The sequence below is a fragment of the Acanthochromis polyacanthus genome, chromosome 9, assembly GCF_021347895.1.
Source record: "Acanthochromis polyacanthus isolate Apoly-LR-REF ecotype Palm Island chromosome 9, KAUST_Apoly_ChrSc, whole genome shotgun sequence".
Classification (NCBI taxonomy): domain Eukaryota; kingdom Metazoa; phylum Chordata; class Actinopteri; family Pomacentridae; genus Acanthochromis; species Acanthochromis polyacanthus.
The window spans coordinates 7,664,478-7,689,052 of record NC_067121.1 but is presented as its reverse complement, the minus strand read 5'-3'; the positions used below and the strand labels follow the sequence as shown (position 1 = coordinate 7,689,052).

At 38.2% G+C, this 24,575-nt stretch overlaps 1 protein-coding gene across 2 annotated transcripts in view; it reads right to left on the bottom strand.

Moving 5' to 3' along the window:
- Window positions 1-208: 208 nt before the first annotated feature.
- The window catches only part of LOC110963949 (receptor-type tyrosine-protein phosphatase N2-like), a 280,181-nt gene continuing 255,814 nt past the window's right edge, over window positions 209-24,575 (bottom strand). For both annotated transcript variants that reach the window (XM_051953002.1, XM_051953003.1), the window contains 3 exons: window positions 22,434-22,498; window positions 9,901-9,974; window positions 209-2,910 (listed from right to left, as the gene is read on the bottom strand). In XM_051953002.1, the coding sequence (XP_051808962.1) occupies window positions 2,839-2,910; window positions 9,901-9,974; window positions 22,434-22,498 (211 nt within the window). In that variant the 3' untranslated portion in view covers window positions 209-2,838. The remainder of the gene's footprint in view (window positions 2,911-9,900; window positions 9,975-22,433; window positions 22,499-24,575) is intronic.

The window sequence follows — 24,575 nt, the reverse complement described above, 5'->3', positions numbered from 1 at the left end:
AATAAAAAAGCGACCGTCAAGCTGCAACTCTGCAGGACGTCACTTGCTGCAAACTAACCGGATTTAAAATGCACCTGCTTGTTGGGCGCTCTATAAAACAGATGTTTCACCGTCCACCCAGATGGTAAAAATGATTGTGTGTAATCACGTCCCAAACAGAAGTTTTAAGTACGACAGTGTTGAGAAAAAAAGACACAAAAACTGAGGATTGCATTTCCATACTGCATCAACAATGACACTTTATTCACAAGTTGTTTACACCAATAGAACAAAATATCTTCTGTCATATTTTTTTGGGTTTATGTACAGTTTTAATGCAACAGACCAGCCATCTATTGGTACTTAATGGAGTGTATGAAAGAAAGAACGGCATCGGGGAAAATGATTGAGCATCTTTGCTGCAAAAAAATAACACCTTTTATAACAACTTTAGCTTTGATTCACAGGTGGAATCGGGTAATTTAAACACTTTCATTGCTGTTTTTCTACATTTTTACAACATACCTGACAGTATCTTTAAAAAGGCAGAAAAATGAAGCTCTCACTGAGCATTAAACGAGCCGTTATAAGAGGCGTTCCTTTGCAGCATGTTGTTAATTTCGTGATGAGGAATGGAGGCGATTCCTGCAGCGTTACATCACGTTGTCACTGCACCATCTTTTCCGTTCGCTTTAAACCATGATCTGCACAGTTTGGAGATGATAATCCTTGGCTTTTTTTTGCACTTTTTAAGGTACTTGGAGCTTCTCGTGCAGGAAATAAAGTCAACAGATGAAACCGACATTTTGTCATTTGCTTGAAGAGGTTTGCTAAGATCGTCTCGAGGCAACAAGAAACTACAGCACACCGGTTTGCTGAATAATTAGTCATGCACTAGCAGCATATTGTATGCAAGTCATAATAATGCTGATTTAAATACAATTGTAGAAACGAAACTGGAATTTAACGGATAAAACTGTCAATTAATTGAAAGTAGCCCAGTTCTGTGAGCTGGTTTCCCAAAGTCATCTTTAGATCATCAAAGTTTCAGTGGTTTTGTTCAGTCGAACCCAAAGTCAAAGATTTTTTTTTTTTGGACGGAAAGTCTAAGCCGACAAGAATTTACCACCAATCCCAGGGTTTTATGAGAACTATTATTTGTCCCAGCCCACAAACACAATGATTTAATGGGTAAAACCATGTCTTAAAACTCTGGATATTGTGTTTGGAAACCAAGAAAAGCAGCAATCTCTGGGTTCACTCTTGACCACGTATCACAACTCTTGCCCATATTAAGTCTTTGGAGGTGCTTAATTGTGCAGAGTGAATCTTAACTTAAATAAATGGGCTAAAACATACAAAAGAATCAGCTTTAATGGTTTTGGTGCTTCTTTTATCAACAGCGGAACAAAAACTCCTGTTAATTTTAAGATGCTTTTGGGAAAACCAGCTGCTGAGTTTCGCCGCAAACTAGTCTTTTGATGCAATACAGGATCAGCTACTGTACATGTACAAATCATACATCGATGCTACATAGAAGACCTACTATTCAGAAGCAAAACTATCCTCTTTTATCTCAAAACACTAGTCAGAAACACTTTATTCAACAATGGCTTCATTCCAGACTCTGGCAAACTTTCAGGAAACTTTCTGTCCTCGGGTCCTTAAAGGTAGAACGTTCTTCAGTGTTTATCAGACGGATTTTCATTAAGCACCAGCACGGCTCACCTTTAATCCACAGGTTAATCCACTGGAATAAAGCCACTTTCAAATGAAGTGTTGTTCACTAGCCCTATTTCCATGTGGCTTTTCACCAGTTCGTCCATCCACTGTATTTTTTTAAATTATTATTAAGGCAGACATGAGTGTAACTTCACCGACAAGCCACGATATTGGTTGTCCACAAGAGAGAACGATTCAGATTGAAGAAACACAATATTGCTTCTACTAAGATGATACAAAAATAAGAAAAACGACACTTAAAAACAAAAATAAAAACCACATCCGTGCTGTTTCACCTCCTTTCCAGTAACAGAATCTCTCATTTAAGTGGGATCTTGGACAGTGTTTTATATGTTACTGTCTTGCCACTTAGTTGAACAAAAGAAAAATAAACCTCCCCAGGAAGTGAAGTCAACCTTACCGGATGCAGACGAGTTGCACTGTGACACTGTAGCGCACTGATCGGAAAGCATGGCACTAAATATCGGACACGAATACAAATTTCTGTGATACAGACATGATGATCAACGTCACACAAAGACCAACCGGGAGCATCGATTCAGTGAAACACTCAGGTTTGGCAAACACAGCATCATTCAGGAACTCCTACATATATTTATTATATATGCTCCAGAGATTTATTTAAATTGGATCATGCTAAACCAATAATAGATGCTGCCAAACGCTGCCATACCCGGCTGATGCTAACGTTGATCTAGGAACAGAAAATATGATAAATATACTCTTAAGAGAACATAGAGAAACCTTTTTTGTTAGTTTTTTCTCTTAGCAATCCTTAAAAAACTGTGTTGAACAGCAGTGAAATGCGACTTTGGGAAAACAGGCTGACGGGATCATTACAATAGAAGGAAGGTCTATCTATGTAGAGGACTGGTTCAATGTTTCCTGGCACGATGTTTTTACGAAGATGGAAGGAAGGAAGGAAATATGGACAGATTGGATGAAAGGAGACAAAACAGAGACACAAAAATGAAGAAGGAAAACGTGGATTAAATGAAAGGATAGAAAGAAGAGACAAGACAGGATGAGGTGGAAGTGAAGCACAAAGAGGAGACAAATTAATGAGGAAACGAAGTTAGGCGACAGCAGTGAGGATCCTCCAGTCGGAGCTTCTTCCTACTGGGGAAGAGCTTTCAGGATGGCATTCACTTCCTCGGCGACGGCCGTCAGTGCAAACTCAAACTGATCCTGGAGGGAGACGAGAAAGAGGAAAGGAAAAAGTGTTAACATCTCCACGTAGAAATAAGACCCTGGAAAGGAGACAGGATTAGTCAGAATCTGATTCCAGTGACGCCTGCTGTGAACAAGCAGTTTGGCAAAAAGATGATCCTCAGTGTTCCTGCAGATCCGCCTTGGCTGAACAGCAAAGTCCCACGAAATCCTACTTTTGTTGCTCAAATACAGTTTCTCTCTTAATAGTGTTCTCTCAGTGTCAATTCGCAATAATCCAGGTAGAACAATATCTAAGTTGCTAAAAAATCTTCATGCATCTCATCCATATGTATACTGCTGAATAGCTCAGCATTTATCTGCTGCTTTAACTGCTTCTGCTCCTCTATCTTCAGACTTTAAACCACCTGACTGCAGGGATTCGCTCCCATTCAGTCACAACAACTTTAGTGACTTTAGTGACCAGCTGTGTTTGCATAAATTTCACAAACTTTAGAAAAGTCGCAAAAAAAAAAAGAAAACGAAAATGTGGACTTGATTTGTTTCCTTCAACCACTTTGGAGTGAATAAACTTGGCTGAACAATTTCACTCATTGCTATAATATATTGAAAAGAAGAAGTCATTTACAAAGAAAAAAATCGAGACAAGTCTTCAAAAGCTGTTTCCAATTGGGTTTGTTGTATCTATTCCTGCCTGTCAGATTGTATTGGTGGAGTTTCATGAAATTTGAAGGTGAAAACAATGAAACAAGTCAAAACAGCCTATCAGCCATGTGAGCTAAAGGTTGCCTTTGACAGAATTTATTCAAAAAGGTCTTTCTGTCTTCTATAATGTGCATAAACTGTTTTCGAAAATGTCAAAAACTACCTCAAGGATACAAAGAAACTTTTTTTTGTAAAATTGGGGAACAATTTTTGCAGTTTTTAACTCATGCAATACTTCAAAATGCACATGAAAATACGTTATGGACACATGAATACTGATGCTGAGTGACAAGCCCTTGTTTATCATCCCAAAGCTGTTGGGTCGGGTTGAGGTTTGGTCTCAAACTGGGAAAATCGCTTCTGGAACACAGCAAAGGGAACATTAAAAAGACCAAACAAGCTGCTGCCTTGAGGTATTATCTAAAACAACATTGCATGAAAGACCATTAAGATTGTAAATATTTGGAACCTAGAGGCCTAAACCCCAGCAGGACACCACATCCAGACCAGAAATAAGAATAGGTGTGATGGGGATGTCAAAAAGCAGCAGTTCTTAAGCATTCTGAGGTTTTGGGAGGCCTTTAAGGATTGAAAACTACATCAACCTCCTATGTTCCTGGGAAAACACTGTTTAATGTATGCTTTGATTTACAGTTGATGCCATAGTTGCACGCCAGCCAAAGATCAGGCAGCAAAGAACAGTGTTTGTTGTGTTTTTCTCCATTAAAATGTGACTAAGTATGAATACTATATCAAATTGTGGTAAATTTAGCAACTAAGCAAATTAGCAGTTGATTTTGGGGTGTTTTCAGGTCATTTTGAGTCACCACACATGTTTTAACATTTAGCTAACTTTATCCTTACAGTAGGTGGAAGATTAAGCGCCCAAACAGCGGCGCTCCCCACCAGATTCAAAAGTGAAACCAGAGTGCTGAGGCCACGAGGGGAATCAATGTGTGGGGAATGCAGGCAGCGGTGTGACAGCCGTTCACTCAGGATACATGCTTTAATCAAGCCGGGATCGATACCGCGGATGTTTTACACACATCCTGGGTTTTCTTTCTAATTATGGTCACAGATCAGCTGGTAATTGTTTCCAAGATGGTCTGCAGTCGTTTGGTGTACAGTGTGACGAGGAACGAGTCTTTGTTTTAGCTAGAAAGTCTCTGGAGACGGTGCAACGGTGGAATGTACAAGATGTTTATTAACCGTCACAAAAGCTATTTTGTGACAGTTATTTTAATGTTTGTTTTTAACTGGAAAGCACTTTGGTCACCATGAGTGTTGTAAAGTGCTCTATAAATAAATTTTTAATTGACTGATTGAAAAGCTGCACTAGCTGAAATTAGCTAAACCCTGTTAGCTTTTCTTCATATTCTTCATATATCAACAAAATTGTTCGATATTTTGGACAGTAATGTGTCTTTCTTGATTATAAAGCAAGTCAAAGGGATTTCACAAACGCTCAATCCATAAGAAATGCACAAAGCCTGTGTTCAACCAATGTCCAAAAACATTCAGTGCATAATGCAGCACTGTTGCATGCAGTGTACAGACAGTTAGGACACACAGTTGTACCCTGTTGGGCAGAAATTAAAGTTAAAGAGACTAAAGTATGAAACTAAGGTGTCATCTTCTGTGATTTTTCTGTTGTTTAAGCTTGTTTAGATTCAACCTTGTGGCATATGTGATGTATCTACAGTGGATTCTGGGTAAGAAGGGCCAGGAAAGCAAAAAACAAGCAGACGTAGTAGGACCTCCTGGTATTTTTTGGCATGCTGCATTTGTTGTTGGCTGCAAGATGAACACAAAGGCCTTCATGCTCTGCGAGGAACTGAGGAATGTGATGGAAATTTCGAATTAAATGTTTGTATTGCTCATAATAATGGACTTCAGCTCTTTAACTGCTTTTGGACAGAGTCTATGGAGCTTGTGTGGTTTTCAAGGATGCTGTTTTAGCTACCAGCTAAGGAGAACAACTAACTTGTGGAGCTCGTTGCCCTCAGCTCATTTACTTGACTGTGTAGTTGTGATTCCGTCCACAGAGGCCAAATTAAACTCAATGAAAGACGAAACATTTTGACTAAAAATTGCCACCTGAGGATCCAGTTTGTTACTTTACGTTCGCCATTAACAGGATCATGGGTTTAGCATGTTATGCAGCTAATGTGGCTACTGTTATTATTAGTTTTGATCGTATACCAGGCCAGAGGTGAGCAAACTGCAAAAACTGCAATCCTAAAGGGAAAATTTGAAATTTTTGAAACTTTAAGACCATTTTGAAACATTAAAGGAGTAGAGGAGTGTGATTTACTGTGTTTTCATGTTGACTTTCATGCTACGTTGCAACTTAACTCAGCTAGCTTGTTAGTATTCCCTGGCAGTGGTCAAGATGCTCTGAAGTTTCTCTTCAGAAATGGTATCATCATTGCATGAAAACATAGTGTATCGTTGTAACAACTTCTGCAGGGGTCTAACTCGGTTCTGGATCCGATTGTAGTTTGGTTTGGCACCAGGGTTTTGTTACTAGCACGACTGCTGTTAATGGGCTACGTCTCTATTCTGGAACTGAATGTGCTTTCGCTTGGTTATCACTGGAATATGCAGAGCAATGGCATTTTATTTAAAGCTGCAGATACCGAAACAGGACACGATATGGACAATACATGCAGCATTCTGAGCTGAACTTACAATGATTTGTTTAAAAAAAGACTCCATGGATCTCCTTTTGAGTTCTTGACTTTTCATCCAGTTTCTAAATCTAAAAAGGCTCCACCAGAACCTGTGACAGTGCTGCTCTGGGACCAGGTTTTAGTCACCATTTGAATTCTGTACATATTCCTGTGTGACCTGGCTGTAATCCCTGTTCAATTACTTTTCAGAAATCAATTGATCTTAACTGATGTGGAGGAGTGAGTCCCAAAAAAAGAAGGAAAAAAAGAAGACTGCAAATCCAGCCTATCTCACGACGGGGCCTGAAGATTACCAGCCAACCTGAGGCTTTCAGATAAAATGAAGTTTTAATGGAAGCACGATTGATTGTTAGAGAGAGAGAGACAGTAGCGTGACGTAAAGGTCACGGGTTCGATCCCGACTGCTGCATGATGCAACGTGTCGTCATTGCTTCTCCCTTAACCTCTTCACACTCGGTTGTTAGATAAGTGATCGGGAACGTTTGGTGGAGCCGCTGGAAACGACCTTTGCTTATAAAAAGCAAAATCGGCAGCGATGGAAGAAAAACTGAGCTTTTGTATTAAAATAAGATCACAGTGTAGAAATGATCTGTTACGAGGAAACCTCCTGCATTTATTCAATTAAATGTACAAAACTATGAACATCAAAATACACTGAAAGTACCAAAAGTAAAAGTACTCACTATGCAGAATAGCCCATTTCAAAATAATGTGTTATTGCATAATTATTAAGCATCCATTAATATATGGAATTTATTTAATCCTAGAAAATAGGATAAAATAGAAACCTTTAGTGTCATTCACAGCATGAGGAATGACTCAAGTCTCTAGTAAAACAATAAACAATAAATAAATAATAAAAATAGTAGCCTATTGACCTAAAAAAATCTACATGAAAACTAATAATATGCACAATTGTGCACCCAAACTAGTAATTAAAGTTGTTGCATAAATGCTGTGAAAGAGAAAACATTTTAAGCATAAAGTAGCAGAAAATGAAAATAGTCAAGTGAAGTACAAGTACAACAAAAAGTACTTTGTCACTTTACACCACTACAAAAATGTTGCATGTTATGCCAGTAAATGTAATTATAATTACTACAAATCAAACACTGATGTGACACCTTCTGGTAGGGATGCATTAAGACTGAAAACAACAACATTTTGCAGTGATTTCAGTTCATTTTAATGCATTTGATGCTGTTTAGGCTAATGCTAACGCTAACATTAAAGGGGGTTGACACTGAAGAGTCCATAATGAACGAAGCTACTGCAGCTTTTTAGCTGTGTGCATGACTAAACTATATTTAACCTCCTCTACTAGAATAAAAATTGTTGCATAAAAGAGTGACAGTACAGAAAATTTTGGACAGGGAGCCTACGTTACTGGAAAAGTATTGAGATTACAACATTACTTTTAACTCCAGAGCAGCCTCAGGCTGCTACAATTTTAATTTAATGAAATTTAATATTTAGATTAAGTTCCTTTTATTTTGACAAAGATGCACAGTTCAGTTCATTTGCAGTTCATTAAAATAAAATACTGTAGACTAAACTGGAAACTTCAACATGATGGGTCAGTCATGCATCTTTGAAATACATCCAAGTTTCGACCAAACTCCTTATCAAAGTGAGAAACTTCTGTTAATTTATTAAACCAAGTGCAACTTGCGGACATTTTACAAGCAGAGAGCAGCGAAAACAAGTCTTTATCTCCTTGTTATGAAAACTCTGCCAGCGGCCAATTCCATAAAAATAGATCTGAATTCACTGCACATCTGTGGTCTTTAACGTTGGTGTTTGACGAGTCTGTCAGATGTTATAAAACCAGGATTTTGCAGAGCAGCACCTTGTAAGTGGCTGTTGGTTCACGTGTTGTCTCAAAGTTTCAGTTTCTGTTTGTTCTGTTGTCTGACAATGGAAAGAGGAAACTATGGAGTGCAACTTTATTGAGAATATGACTGTAATAAAATAAAGTACATGTGAGCACAGAGAGCGGGTGAGAAGTAAACGGATGCTTACAGGTGGTCCTCGGTTTACGATGTCCTTGACCTACGGCATTTCGTTGTTACGTCAGAACTGGTTACGTGAAACTAGTTGGTGAGCGGAGTGGACGAATACGTCGTTACGCGGCTCTATGAGACGGCTCTGTTTACATTTGCAGGTTATACGCCACCTTGGATTGTGCTACATTCACTAACTTTTTGCCCTTCATTATGGCTCCCAAGCGTAAGTCAGACTCTTTTGATGCTTCGAAGAAAAGGAAAGTCATCTCCATGGTAGTGAAATTAGATATAATAAAACGCTTAAGTTGTAAAAACAGTGCAACATATTCTGTTATCTCATTGTAAAATGACTCATACATTCGTGAAAGTCATTGGTATTCATGAGTTTTTTGAAGAACGGATCAATATCATGATGCTCGTAACGGCTTGTTTACATTTTTGCCAGAGTTCCGACTTACAGTAAAAACCGACCTAAATCGATCCGTAGGAATGGAACTCCGATGTATGTCGAAGACCCCCTGTAATTCCCTCTATGCTGATAATCTGACATACTCCCAGACTTCTAGAACTTCGGGTCTTTGGAAACTTTTACATTAAATCAAGCTGGACTTTGCTGCCATCGTCACTGCCTAAAAACTGTAGCTGAACACTGAAGCCAAAAACTACTGCTACTGACGTCATGATGCGGCTAAACAAATAAAAAAACAAACAAAACAAAAGAAAAATATCATGAATTCATGAATGAAAGTGAATAAAACAAGTGTCACTCAAAATTATTGATGTTGACGCATTTTCAGCATCCGCATTTGTGTTTGTTGGAAGACTCAATACATGAATATTTATCACCAGAGACAATGTAATGTCACAAGTCAGTGTTTGTAACGACTAAATACTGAGCAGTGTTTACATGTAAGATGGGAATGAGCTTGGTACTGATGCTTCAACTATGAAACTATAGGTGGGAGTTCATTAGCTTAGCTTAGCATAAACACTGGAATCTTTACCAACTTTACCAGCAGCTCTACAGCTCACCGATTAACACATAGAATCTAGCTTTTTTTGTTTTGTAGGCATGTTATTTTGACTTTTTAAAGTGCAGTAAGACCAGAATATCTCCTAGATGTTATTTAGCTCAAAATAAAACAGCTTTTGGTCAAATGTGCAGTTAAAACAGTCACTAACAATAGAGATTCAGAAAGCTTTGCAGAGTGTAAAACCAGTCTCAGATTGTTACCACCAATGATTACCTTTTATTTATAGGTTTTACTGATTTTATATATTGTTCTTTTGACTAATTTTATTTACTATCTCTGTGCAAATTAGCTTCTAGATAACTCTGGTGCCATTACTGTCCCTGTAAAAATGAACAAAACAAACTAAGCTTATTATTTCAGGTTTATTTTTCTCCCTATGCAATCGGTTCATCTTGCACCCCCTGCTTTGTGGTGAATGCTGTGTGAAACGCTTATATTTATTGAGGTGTGAGGATTTCTGGCAATCTTTGAACACAAACATAAGATTGTTAAAATGCATTTGTAAGGCCTCATCTGTGGCCCAAACCAAAGGATTTCCACATGAACAGACAGGGTTCAGGTGTTGGTTACCTTCGTCTGCACCATCCCTGGCCTCTGGTCCCGCAGGTGCTCCAGAGTCGCTGCAATATCAATCTCCTTGGCACCTGTCAAACACACAAAAAACACACACATGAAGAAAAAACTGCTGCTGGATCGTGTTGAAAGCAGCACCGAGCTAATCCAGCTAACATCTGTCAATCTGGTTTTTCGTGCCGACTCTCCAAAAGGCGATTACATTCATCCTCTTTGCACAAACAAACAAACAAACACATGGACTCTACAAACAGCTCGGAGGTGGCGTTTTGTTGTCGGGATGAAAAAAAAGATAAAGGGGGGCAAAGAAAACTGTTGGAGAGGACTTTGTGAAGGAAAATCACAGGCCGACGTGTTTTCCAAGAGGAAGCGGAGCCAATCTGAAAAGCTCCTCGCCGCCGTTTGGTTGTCGTTCTTAGCGTTCCGTGAAGGTTGCCCACCAGAACTCTGTCAGCGCCTGCCAAAACCTGACATGCCTCAGTGTGTGTGTGTGTGTGTGTGTGTGTGTGTGTGTGTGTGTGTGGTGGCATCCCGGTTTACTTGGCAGCCAGACTGGCACGATGCCCCACAGTTAACAACAGAGCGGCTGCCTGCAGTCGGCTGAATGACCTCTGGCCAAACACTGGTCAGATTAGCAGACACTGTGATACGTTACACACAGATTAAAAAAGCTATTATAGACACACACAGAGAAACTACCACTAATCTCAGGTGTGGAGAACATCCAGCAGTTTAGCGAAGATTTGCCTTCAAATTTAGGCATGAAAGGCGTGTTGTCTTTAAAGGCATTAGAGGAGATTTAATTTCCTACGACTTTGAACGTAGCATGCGCATGCGCACATACAACCTCTCCCTCACCCCACTCTAACCTCCCCCCTCTTAACATTTATGAAGAATTGCCCCCCTCCAGAAACTTGCGTAGGACTCGTGAAGTTGTCTTTTACGGCTGGGTCCCCCTGGATCTTTATCTGCCATTATGTAAAAAAAGATGAGCAAAACAAGTCTCCAGCTAACTACGAAGCTATACCAAAGCAACACATACACAAAACACGTAAGTCCAAGGCGTACGTAATCTACGTAACTAGGCCTGAGCCGGAAGATTTTTGATTGACAGGAAAGGGAGCAAACCAAACGCCTCGGTCCGAGCGCTTTGATTGGCTGATGTTTTTCAGGTCCTGCCATGTCCACAGTTATTTTTTAAATTTTTTTTAGAAACCATACATACAAGTCCACTAAAGGTCAGTATATTCATTTTATGTGAATCAGACAAATTAAACAACAAAAAAACCATCCTCCATAATGCCTTTAATCCTGTAAAGCCTGACCCGTCCAAAATAGCCCGACAATTCTAATTATTTGGAAGTGAGATATTTATTGATCCTTTTAACTAAATCCACAAAACAACAACAACAACACAATAATTTAGTTTAAGATCTATTTTTTGTATCTCGTTTGATACATTGATTTTTTAGAAACAAAAACTAGTTTTGTCCTATTTATTAAACTATTTATCATGTTGATGAGATAGAGGACATCAAATATGATACAGATGGTTATATAGGGTTTAAAAAATACCAGAGTTTCAGCATTAATCAGAAACTATAAAAACAGGAAAAATCCTCTGATATCCAACGTTCTTTGAACTACTCATTCAAAACGCTGTTTTGTCGGAAAACTTGACCACATCTAACCATGAAATCCTGGTTTCATTTTGCATAAAATTTGCTCCATTCTGTCTGTCTTTTTTTTTTTTAAAAAATGTAACCAAATATGAGCTTAAAATTGTGATATTTATTCCAACAAAACAGCGCCTCACAATGAGTGGTTCCAAGAACATTGGAAATCTGAAGATTCTTTGAACTACTCATTGTGAGAGCCGCTGTTTTGTCAGAAAACTTTACCAAAACTAATCTTGAAGTCCTGATTTTGCACGAAAGTTGCTCTAATTTGTGCGTCCTGTTTAAAAATTTGAAATTGCACATTTTTTTTACACTCTTGGACACTATTTGCGCTGCATATAAAACACTTTAACATTTGTACATCCTTTACATTGAACATTAACAGCTCACAGCTTTTTATCTTATTTTCAAAGTTTATTCAGCATTCATTAATAGAGTATTTCTATTCTATTCTAAAACGCAATTGAATCTGAGCTTAAAATCCCCAAATTTTGTACTTCTCTCTGCAACTGTGAATCTGCAAGCAAAAGTCATGCGATCAAAATTGAGTTTTCAGCTCAACTGATTTGAATTGCAGGCAGTGTTTATGCAAAGCAGACAGGAGACAAATATGCAAACAAATTTTTAAAAATGTAAGTAGTAAATGATCTATGATATAGAGAGTCGTCTTTTTCTTCAGTGTTGGTAACACCCTGTGTGCATGGTTGATTCCAGGTTTCATCATTTTATAAAAAAGAAATCAAAGAAATCTAACTTTGGTTTTTACTTTTTTCATGATTTGAAGCAATAAAACTGTCTCACACTGCCCCAAAGACATTTTAAAGTTCTCTCTACTTCTAGCCGTGGTTGTGCTGTTTCTATAGAGGTGGAAGTTGGAAAATGAACCCACAGTGAGGGAAAAATGTGACGCCCAGAAACTACTTGAGGCTCAGAGAAATAAAGAAGCTAAGAAGTAAAAAGTCTTTCACGTCTATGAAAAGTGACAATTAACATGACACATCATTTGAATATTTTCTCTTCAAAGCTGTGTTTTCCAGATAACCGAGTCCTTTCATCTGCGGGCCCAATAAATATTCAGGTTGAGCAGCTGCAATTAATGTTTTTTTTTTTAATATCAAACGACATGAAAAAAAATGTGACAAAGTAAAGAAAAAGTAGCTTGTAGTTGTGAAAACTTCAGAGAATTGACAACCAAATCTGCTGTCTGTCAGACTTCATGGACAAGTATGGTGAGTATCCGCTCAACTTTTAGCTGTCTTGCACACAGCTTTTTTTCCCCTTTTGTTCACTCACTGCTCTCATATTGGCGGTAAACATGGTGAAGTTTGTCTCGGGAGTTGGTTGAGACCAAAAACAGAGCTAAAAGAGAATACATTTTGAAGCAGGTGGACACAAACGTTCCACTCAGAGACTAATTATGCTAACAGGTTTACATCATCTGCATAGAAGGTTATATTTATTTATGGGGTTCACATCGTGTTTCTGCTGCCTCCTAGTGGTCAAAAAAATCAAACACTGTTGTAGATTTAAGTCTCAAATCAAATTGCAGTCTTTCTTTTGTTCTGGTCAACTCTTTTTACAGCTCTGCTCCAGTAGTTTTAACACATATTTGGCTTCTAATCTTGATTTATGAGCATCACAAATGCAGAAATATAGCTTTGAACTCCATATATATGCTGTAAATAATTATAAGGCTCATCAGGTTATGAACTGTAACTCTATAAGGTTCAATGAAAGTTTTAAACGCAGCCTTTAGATCTTCTTTGGTTCGTGACAAATTCAAAAAAGTGTAGCTTGTAGTGGTGAAAACCTAAGAGAACTGACCCCCAAATCTGCAGTCTGCCAGACTTTATGGACAAATACAGTGAGTTTCGGCTCATATTTTAGCTGTCTTGACACAACTTTATTGTTTTTGTTCATGCTCTCATAAACACGGTCGAGCTGGTTGAGACCAAAAACTGAGCTAAAAGGTGAACAGAAACGTTCCACTAACAGACTATTTCTTCTTTCCTAACAAGTTTGTATCATCTGCATAGAAGGTTGTATTTACTTAAGGGGTTTACATCTTGTTTCTGCTGCCTCCTAGTGGTAAAAAAACAAGTTTTATTGCAGTTTTAAATCTCAAGTCAAGTTGCAGTCTCTCTATTATTCCAGCCAAGTCTTTTACAGCCCAGCTCTAGTAGTTTTACAATATATTTGACTTCTAATCTTGATTTAAGAGCATCACAAATGGAGAAATACAGCTTTAAACTGTATATTTATGCTATAAATAATTATAAGGCTCTTAAAGGTTACAAACTGAGATTCCATAAGTTTCAATGAAAGCTTAACGCAGCCTTTAGATCTTCTTCGGGGCAAATTATTTTGAGACAAGGCTCATTGTAATGTATTTTTGCTGCTCTTGTGTTTTCATCTGTCTCTCTTTCTATATATATATACATACTGCTTGTTAAGATGTAATTTGCCGTGCAGTTACTTGTTCAAAATGCAAAGTCATCAAGGTGACTCATAGGGGTTTTGCTCAACTGTAAAATAAGCAGCTTATAAAGGCAAAACAAATATTCTAAAAAAAAGGAGGAACTCTTTTACTTTGTTCGCATTGTCTGGCTAACACGTAATATTGGAAAAACATGAGACAAGGTAAGATGAAAAATGCTTTTAAAAACGGCCAGCAATAACGCCAGCTGATTTAATAAATGAGAAAAGGGATGTTTTATGCTCTTAATGCACTTGTAGGATGAAATAAAGGTGTGCTAAAAGGGTGTTTTTGTCAACATGATGTCTCCTTCATACATATGTTAATGCGGCTTGCTTTTAGCGAACAAGACAATTATCTCCCGGCAGGAAAAAATAAAGTGAATCCTGCTTTTTAAAACCCCACACACCGAGCCTATAATGACCTTATGTCACCTCATAGTGTCAGAGGAGAACAAACCGATCGCTGCAGGTAACCAGGAATTAGCGGAATAAAAGAGATGATTAATAAAGACGGGAGTGGGAAGGAAGACATCGCAAGGAAACAGAAACGGCTCGAGACTGTGAGAGAAAAGAGACGAGAGACGGGAAAGAGGTGGGAGCAACAATTAAATTCACAAAGAACAAGAGAGGGAAAAAAAACATTTAATTTGTTTTCTGTCCGTTGCGTTTCTCTCCCCCACCTTCTCCTCCTCTATCCCAATTCTGAGGAAACAAAAAAAGCGCAAGAATTACTTTTTTCTTCCTCCTCCTTGTTGTGACACATAATAACACTTCTTTTTCTTGCCTGCATGAAGAGGAAAATGAATGGTGGGAGAGCTGCTCATTCACACCATTTTCTCTTTCTGTTTCACAGGTTTTGTGAGCTTCTTTTTTTTTCTTCTTCTTCTTCTTTTCACGGCACAATAGACTCCCTTCTAGCCAGAAAAGCTGCAACACACTACTCGCTGCTTTAGTTTTTCCCTTTTTAAAGGGGAGGACTTAACAAACTGAGGGCTATTGTGCAGGTTCTGATAAACCTCAAAATGGACGGTATTAAAAAAAAAGAAAAATCCTAATCGGGCTTTCCCTCTTTTTTTGCAAAACGACGATGGAGGCAAACAAAAAAAGGAGAAACAGCCTCATTTTCCCTTTGGGGTGGAGGTCGAGGACTGCACAGGGTGGGAGGGAAACAAAAAGTAAGAAAGAAAGACTTGAGGAGGCCGCGAAAGACCCCGAAGCCGAGGCTCACCAACTGGACCTCGTAGGAAAAAAAAAATCCTGCAGAAAGGAGTGGAGAGATGCTGAAAGGGTCTCCGGCACTCGATGGGTTTCGTTAGATTCTTAAGATGAAGAGAAAGGTGGTGGTGGTGGGTGAGGAGGGGAGAGAAACGAAAGGGGGGAGTCTTTAGGTTGGGAGGAGAGAAAAAAAAACGTGAGAACTGAAGCAACACCTCCTCAACCCTGCAACGTCGCCGCGATTCTTGGGCAAATTTGCAATTCAGTTCTTGGGAGAGAAACAGTTGGAAATCGAGAGAGAGAAGGGGGGAGGAAGAGGGAGTAATTTTGTGTCTGAGAGGGAGGGAGAAGAAGAGGAGGAAGAGGAGGAGGAGGAGGAGTTGGGAAGGGTCTTTGATCAGGAAGGAGGAAGCCTGAAGACCCTCCAGCTTCTCAGAAACCCTCCAAACTGAGGGGGACGGAGCTGAAAACGAGGATGGGAAGCTTTGAAACGGCGGAAAAGGCGATAAAACCCCCAAAAAACAAAAAGATCTGAACTGGACTGATGCATTAGATTATCATTTATAGCATTAACGTACTTTTGGAGCTTTTATTCTCATTGCAGCAGCTTTAATGCTTAAAAACTTGTCGTGCAAACCTCATTAACGTGGTTTAAATGAAAGAGGACACTTGAAACATGAACTACATGAGCATTAAAGAATACATTTAGTCGACTGATCTGAGAGTTGATGCTAAACTATGAATTGTGATCCTTTTACAACATGGAGAAACTGATTTATTTCACTCTGGAGCATCATCTAAACCAGGGTTGTCAAACTAATTTTATTTCAGGGGCCAAATTCAGCCCAATTCAGTCTCAAGTGGGCAAATTGTCAAATCTTAAATTACAGAATAATAACCTATAAATAACCACAACTCCAATTTTTTCCCTTCGTTTCAGTGCAAAAATGTTCACAAAACATTATGAAGAACCTTTCCTTAGAAAAATAAATTCCATTTCGACAGTATTAAGCCTCAGTTCATTATTTACACATTACAACTTATAGATCACAGAGTGTCTATAAAGGAACAAAACATTCAGTCACAGGCATCTGGAACTGACCGATATAGGATTTTACTTTATGATCAAAGTGACAAGTCAGACAAAAATCAGACAAAAAACAACAAAAACAAGACAAAATATTAGAAAAATGAGACACAAAATGAAAAAAATTAGACACAAAATGACAAAAGAGAGAGACAACATGACAAAAAATAAAATAAACAACACAAAACAAAACAAAAAATGAGACAAAAAGTTACAAAGCAACAAAAAATGGACAAACAATAAAAACGAGACAAAAAAATACTTAAAGGAGAAAATCAAGAAACAAAACGACAAAAAATTAGACAACACAAGCGAGACAAAAAGGAAACACAAAACAACAAAAAGGACAAAAGTCAGACAAAAAAGGACAAAAAACAACAAAAACAAGACAAAATATTCAAAAAACGAGACAAGATGACAAAAGGACAACGAACAATCTAGTATTTTACTTTATGATCAAAACAACTTGTCATGGTCTAAAAATTGTTTTTTTTAAATAGTTTTACAAATTCACAATTTGCAGTTAGTGGCTTCTCTGTAATTTTTACACTTTAAAGTCTTCCACAGGCTGAATTGGACCCTATGGCGGGCCGGTTTGGTAAATTTCTCTACATATTCAAGAACCTGTTTAATGTCCTTGTGTATCTGATCAGTATTTCTACTAATGCAAGAATCAGTCCAGCATCATTTCTTTTCAATGTATAAATATGTTCAATATCTATATTTTCCACATCCACAGGAACCTGTGCAATATATTAAATTCCATTTATGAAAGATTTATGTATAGTTTTTGTATTTTTTCCCATTTTCTATTGATATTTTCTACTTTTTTGCACTATCCTCTTGCTATTACCTGTAGCATTGCAAATGCCTCTGCTATGAGTTTATTAAAGCCTTACTTTATCTTCTCTTATTTAACTTTTACATTTTCCACACGTCTTGTCCACAAATGTTAGTATTAGTTTCTACAGGTGTATTATATATACCTTATTTGATGTTACTAGTTACAGAACAGAAGCAACACTTGTAATTTCACATATTAGTTGCTAATAATGTTCAGTTCTGCATTTCTGTGATGCATTTAGTTAATTTTGGTTAAAGAGTAGCTGGTTTTGCATGAAACAATAGCAGAAATATCTTAAAATTTTTATTTAAAGCTGCATTAATTGGCTCTTTGATGACTTGGAGGAGCACAAGAAGGAGCAAACACATCTAATGTCACTATGACCTCATCAATTTGATGTAAAAACTGATCTATCTGCAACATCCATGCTTCTTGTAGCTCTGTTTTGGTCTCTACCACCTTCTAAGAAAAATATCTGGCTGCTAGATAATCTCCTCGGCTGCTAACTTTGGTTGTCTGAAGCAGATTTATCAAAGCTGTGCTGGTTGGAAACACGCTGAGAGTAAACTGAACATCAGTAAGATCAGGAACTGTAAAACCAAATAAATGAAAGAAGCTAATACTCTGTCGCTTTTAGTGACTAATTTTACATTAAATGTAGTAGTTAACATGCAAAATGTTGGTTAGTGCAGCTTTAGTTACTTAAATATTTGATTAATACATTATAATGCATTGGGTAGTTGATTGAATGTCATAATTTTGAAGATGATCACATGTTTTCCACGTTAAACATCCAGCTATGATGTGAAAGTACACAAATGTAAGGGAGTAAAACTATCAGAAAATGGAAACACTCAAGCTAATACTGTAAATATACCTTGATATTAGTGAAGTGGATTAACAATGTGTTAAATTTATGAAAGATGGCAAAGGAATGGCGTCGCAAATCAACATAATTTACACTGACTATCAAATACAGAAAAATGAAAGCTGTGGGGCATCTGTCAAATTCCAGACAAACAGAAATGTGTCGCTCAGGTCAGTGAGATTCTCTCTAACTTCCCTTTGGGGGACTTTTATGTTTTAACTTCAGGATTTCATGGTCCTGTATGCATTTAACCGATTCCACAACGTCTCGGGTTTATGAGGCAATTAGATAAAATAAAATACAAACAACTGTCAGAAACCACCCCCCAAAAGGTGTTTTTATGTTGACCTAAACACTTTATTTAACAGAGATTTCACGTTTTGTTATTGGCGGTGAAATCCACTTTGATCCTCACAATAAACCGACCTCGGCCTGATTCCATCACGTGTTTTCCTGCTCGAACAAAAGGCCATTTTCCATTGAAAAAGAGATCAAATATGACGTTTATTTATATCTTAGAGCACAGCGTGAAGGTTGAGACTCGGTTTATGGACTTATTCACAACATGGAGTAAGATAACAGAAAGATCCTTGATCAATCTGATGATAAGACTTTACCAGCTTGACATAAATGGATGATGAAGGTAAACAGTCTTTGTTTAAATGTAATAAAATAAAATAAAATCAAGCTACTTTAACCATGTGAACTCCGGTGGGTTTTAAACATTGTCATTTTTTTAAAAAATGATAAAAAATTGCACTGTTATTCAAAGCTAGAAACAGTAAAAGCAGAGTGGATTGTTGGGTTTCCAACAGTCCTTGAACTACTCATTTATAAAGTTGGAAAAGTAGCTAAAGTGAAGTTCACACACCGCAATGCAACCAGCATACGAAGATCAGGAGCCTCTTTGTTTCCAGTACGACTGGACTCTGACAGAGTGATGACTAAAATGTAAAACAGGTGGAATCCCAGCTCCCTTAAACGCACCACCACTTTGACGGTTTTGAAGCACAGTTTGTGATTGACAGCAAAACAGGAAATGAAGTTGATTTTTTTGTGACACAAAGGAATTTTTCTTGCAATGGACTTATTCTTTAGGATCTTTTCTCCAGCCAGGTGCTTCTTTGTGAAAACCAATAAAACTGTGGAAGAACTTGAAACAAAACATCTACCTCCAGCTGTTTATATCTAGTATAAAGCAGTTTTCTTGCACTGAATGTTTGATTTGCCACCCCAGAGATGTTGTTTGTAGGAGAAGATTCAGCAACAAACTGGTTTTAATTTAAATATTAGTTCTATGTTGTTTTAAGAGTGAAAGAAGGAGAAACTGTAAAAGAAGTGTGATTTATATACTGTAAAGTAGGTTGAGACTGGGAAAAGGCTGCAGCTAAACTATATTTTTCTCAAGTTATGAACTTTATTGATGCACAATTTTTCAAAAGCTATTTTCTCTTATTTTTAGACACAGACCTTATTCGACTTAATAAGAAAAGAACATTACATACATCTACAGTCTTTTATATTAATATTAATATTGTCAAAATATTTCTGAATCCCTGTCAGTCACTAATTAGATCAGAGCGGCCAGTATCATTACACACAACACACGGTTCTATAGTAGTTTTTTCCCCTGACACAGGGAGACTGACAGCAAAAACATTTTTTTCAATGAAGATAACATTAAATGAATCAGAAATCCAGTCTAGACATTGTTAATGTGGTAAATGACTATTTTAGCTGGAAACAGCTGATTTTTAATGGAATATCTCCATAGGGGTACAGAGGAACATTTCCAGCAACCATCACTCCTGTGTTCTAATGCTACATTGTGTTAGCTAATGGTGTTGAAAGGTTAATTGATGATTAGAAAACTCTTATGCAGTTATGTTAGCACATGGATAAAAGTGTGAGTTTTCATGGAAAACATGAAATTGTCTGGGTGACCCCAAACTTTTGAACGGTAGTCTATACTTGGACAACTGTCAGTACATTACTAATTCCTTGTAGCATTATTACTCCCGTAGAGTGTTTTGTTTTGTACTTCCTGTTTTGCTTGGTGTTTATTTGGTTTATTTATATTATATCGACTCCAAAAGAGCCCTATGTGCTGATGCAAACAAATGGCAAAGATCTAGAATCTTGATCCCATGCAGACGTTGATACAGCTACTAGGCTACATCACGCTAGCTCAAGTCAGCCATGATGATGTTCCAGAACTTTTCTGTGATACATTTTGTCTAACTGGACCTCTTCAGTCAATTACATACTGTCTTCAAAAACAACCCAGATATTGAGATTCCAATGTGATTTTCCTGTTGTGATCAGCCCTGTCTAAGATCAGACCTTGACATGGTTTGGTTTAGGACGGTAAAAGGTTAAAAGTTGGGGAAAATAACGACTCTGGTTAGAGAAATCCGATCAACAGAAGAACTAACTAGTGACACAAAATGGGAAACAAATTGCATCTGTGGTGTAAAAATCATACATTTTGCTTTTATAGCTTTGAGGCAAGGCGTAGTGGTTAGCACTTTGGCCTTACAGCTAGAAGATCCCTGGTTCACTTCCTGACCTTCCTGGGATCTTTCTGCATGGAGTTTGCATGTTCTCCCTGTGCATGTGTGGGTTTTCTCCAGGTTCTCCAGCTTCCTCCTACAGTCCAAAAACATGCTGAGGTTAACTGGCAACTCTAAATTGTCTAATTGTGTAAAGTGTGATTGTTTTTTCTGTGTATGTCGTCCTGTGATAGACCTGTCCAGAGTGTCTCCTGCCTTCAACCAAAGTCAGCTGGGATAGACTCCAGCCCCCTGTGACCCTAATGAGGATTAAGTGGCATATAAATAATGGATGGATGGATGGATGGACCTCTTTGAGTTTTAATTGCTTTAGCAGAACAAAGCAGCAACCTTAAATCAAGCACGAAAACTGGACGCTTCTGGACGTGTTTCAGTCTCATTTTTCCACATTTTTCCATCACTGTCATTATCTGCTGGAGGGCGGAACAGCCTGGTTACTGAACCGACTCCCAGCTGCTTGTCCTCAAAGCTGTCGGTCAACATCTGGACAGTTTCAGTGCAGCTAAATGACCAAATTAATAAATCAACTTGTTGTTCTTCCTAACTTTGTGATTTGAGATGAGAATCAGACAATTTAAAAAGCATCCTTCGGTGATTCGGGACAGGACATGAAAGAGGACTCCCAGCCGGCCCCGCCTGCCCCTCCCCGGCCCCTGGGTGCCGAGGAGGGGCCCCCGATCGCAGTGTGACAGCCTGGGAAACGGCCACTGATGCCCAAACTGACCCTTTGATCTGGAATTAAAGACCCAGGAGCTCGTTCTGCTACAGCAGCAGCGCCGCCGTGGGACACACACACTCATACAAAGAGACAAAAAGACACGCACACACTTGCGTCGTCTTCACTTTGCCTGATTTTAGACAGAACCGAGACTCCAACTGCGGTCAGAGTCCTCTTCAGATGTCACTTATTTCAAAATATCTTCGGTCTTGGGCAGGTTTTTCTGAAGAAACACTGATTAGAGGCTTAAATCGAAGCAGTATAAAGTAACAAAGTTCCTTAAAAACATATCAAAATATACAAAATTGGTAAATAAATGAATATAATCAGACAGAACTCCAGAAAATGACACTTAAGAGCCTGTCACAAGCTGGCAGCGTTGTGAAACACTCTGCACAATTACAACACTGTGTTTATTGTATCATACTATAATTATAGTAATTATCAGGCACTTACAATGTGCTTAAAAGTCCCGATGACGCTCCAGAGGAAGCATTCGTGGTCATTTTAGGTCAACTCGCAGCATTCGGTAGTTGGAAACACTCCGCTGTCCAGTTTCTCACTTTTCGCAACTTGTTTCCTTTTCATTTTTGTATCATTTCAAGTCACAGTAACTCTGTTTTTTAAGCTGTGTTTTGTTGGCAACAAAACCAAAAAAAACAAGCTGCGGTGTGGCGCCAAAGCAGCAGAGCATCAACTGAGATAATGAAACAGATATTCACTCGCAGTAATTAAGCCCGAAAAAAAAAAAAAAACCCTCATAATATTTTTTTAAAAATCTGTTCGTTTTTTCTGGCTCAGAGGCAGCAAGTAACAGTGGCTGAGTGTGTTAATGGAAAATGTCATTATTTGTACCTACTCATCACTGTAATTATCTAATTAAATGTCATTATTTTTAATGCAATCACCCAACTGTACCAAACACAACTTTGATGATTGTGGTAATAATATGACGGCAGCGTCACGGAGGCGAGGGGGAGCCTGTTGCCATGGCGACATCTCTTCATACTGGTATTAAGGATGGCGAGATGGATGGAGGAGGAGGTAAGAAGGAAAGGAAACACTCACCTTTAGCCATCTTGTTGAGGACCATGTCGACCAGGATGTAGGTTCCACTTCTTCCAGCTCCGTCGCTGCACAGGTGGGCGAGAGACAAAGACGCAGAATGGGAAACAGAGAGAGAGAGAGAGAGAGAGAGAGAGAGAGGGGAGCATTAATTAAATTAGTTTCTGATCAGCAATTATGCACTTTTCAGATTAGTTTTTCTGTCATCAGTAAATGTCTTCAACCCTCTGAACAGCTTTGAGGCCTTTCTTTTAGCACCCGTCACATTTCTCTTCACATTTTTCTGCTCGTTTTTCCCTCCAACATAAAGACCTGCACCCCTATGGAAACAGCTGAGTCATAACCAAAACCAGACAGAACTCAAACATGTCTTCAGTGGAGTTTTAAACATTAAAAGTGCTATAAATCATGAAAAGTCAAAACGAAAGATGAATTTCTTTGGCTATTTATTGTAGAAAAACTGAATTAACTGAAGCTAACATGTGAAAGTGTACACAGGTGTTACCAATACAGCTAAATGAAACAATAACTCTATATACTGTTAATAACTCACATTTTGAACATCCTTTCATACTTGCCTTCTAGCTCCTTTCTATAAACACTGCCTGCAGTTCAGCCCAGTTCACTCAAAAATTCCCAGATTTTTCGTCATGTGACTTTTGCTCCGATCGAAGTCACTGGTTGCTCAAAAAATTATATATATATTTTTATTTTTACAAAATGTGATTTATTCTCAGTGAATATTTAGATGGCACACAGGGAATAAACACATTTTTATAAAATGTCACAATTTAGCATTTTTTTTCTGATGACCTGTTGTCACAAATGAGCAGTTCAAAGACCGTTGAAAAATTGGAATTCTAACTGTCGTTTTTAGTTTTTGTAGTTTTGAAGCTCTGATAAAATGCACTTTTTAATAAAACAAAGCAGAGGATGCACTGCATGTCGACATATTAGGTTTTTCTGTGTTGCTATTTGCAAAATATTCATGTAAACTATTAGACTGTGTGTTCTACTGCCACCATATACTTTGCTTAATAAACTGTCAAACAGTAGCTTCTATTTACTTTTGAAAATTCAATGACTTATTTAAAGCCTTAAATAACAGCAGCAGTCGTATTTACATTCTGCACTGAATTCAATAACAATGTTTGACAGCTCTGGTTAGAAAAACGCTCCATCGTGATGATCTCTGCAGCTTTATTCAGTCATTTCTGCATTTCCACCCAGACATGGAGGAATAAACGTCCTCTCTGCGTCTGCTGGTGAAAATTCAAATCAACCCAGAAAGAATGATTGAATCTGAAATGTTAACAGACATTTAGAAAACGCTGGCAGGACCGTTAGCGAGTCCCAAAGCTGCTGCTGCAAAATTACACAGTTAACTTATGAAATCAGACACCCGCGGCTTTAATTTTTTTTCATATTCATGCGATTGTTATTCTCCCTCCCTGCAGCGAAGACGGACGTAACGTGACTCCAGCGCTGAGCAGGTGAGCGGCAGATTGAACACATCGAGGTTTACTAGCCTTCTAATGCTATTTCGAGGGGATAAACAACTTCAAAGGTGTGTAATTATGGAACTGAAGCTTTTCTTTTTTTCTCCCGTCATGAATTAAACGACATCGAAATATAAACATGTAAATTCGCGTTCTAAGAAAAGCCAGAGAAATGAATTAATGTATGTGGAGGGAATATTTGGGATCCTAGATTTTGATTTTATTTATTTATTTTTTGTATTTCAAGTGTTGAAAATTGATGCCTGCACCCTGCCAGTCTATTTCATGGGCTGCTGTGTAATCCAACAAACTGGAGTGTGTGCTGGCGTGAGTCCACACTTCCTGAATATTTCATTTTCAGCGGGACCTTGGTTATTTTCTCCCGTAATTGAGCAGTAGCGGTGTGTGCAGCGCTTCCCCCACAGATACAACTATCACTCTGATCTTAGACAGTCTGTGTGTGTCATGCAGGTTATTACGGCGTGATTATAGATCTCTCGTATCGCTGCACCTTGCCAGGATCATTACAAGGTGATCAAAGATATGTGGTGTGTGTGCGATGCGTGTGCGTCGGCACACGCCTGAGGGCTGCGAGTAAACATGTCAAGACGTCTGCTGCCTCCTCTCCCTCTCTTTAAAATGATAG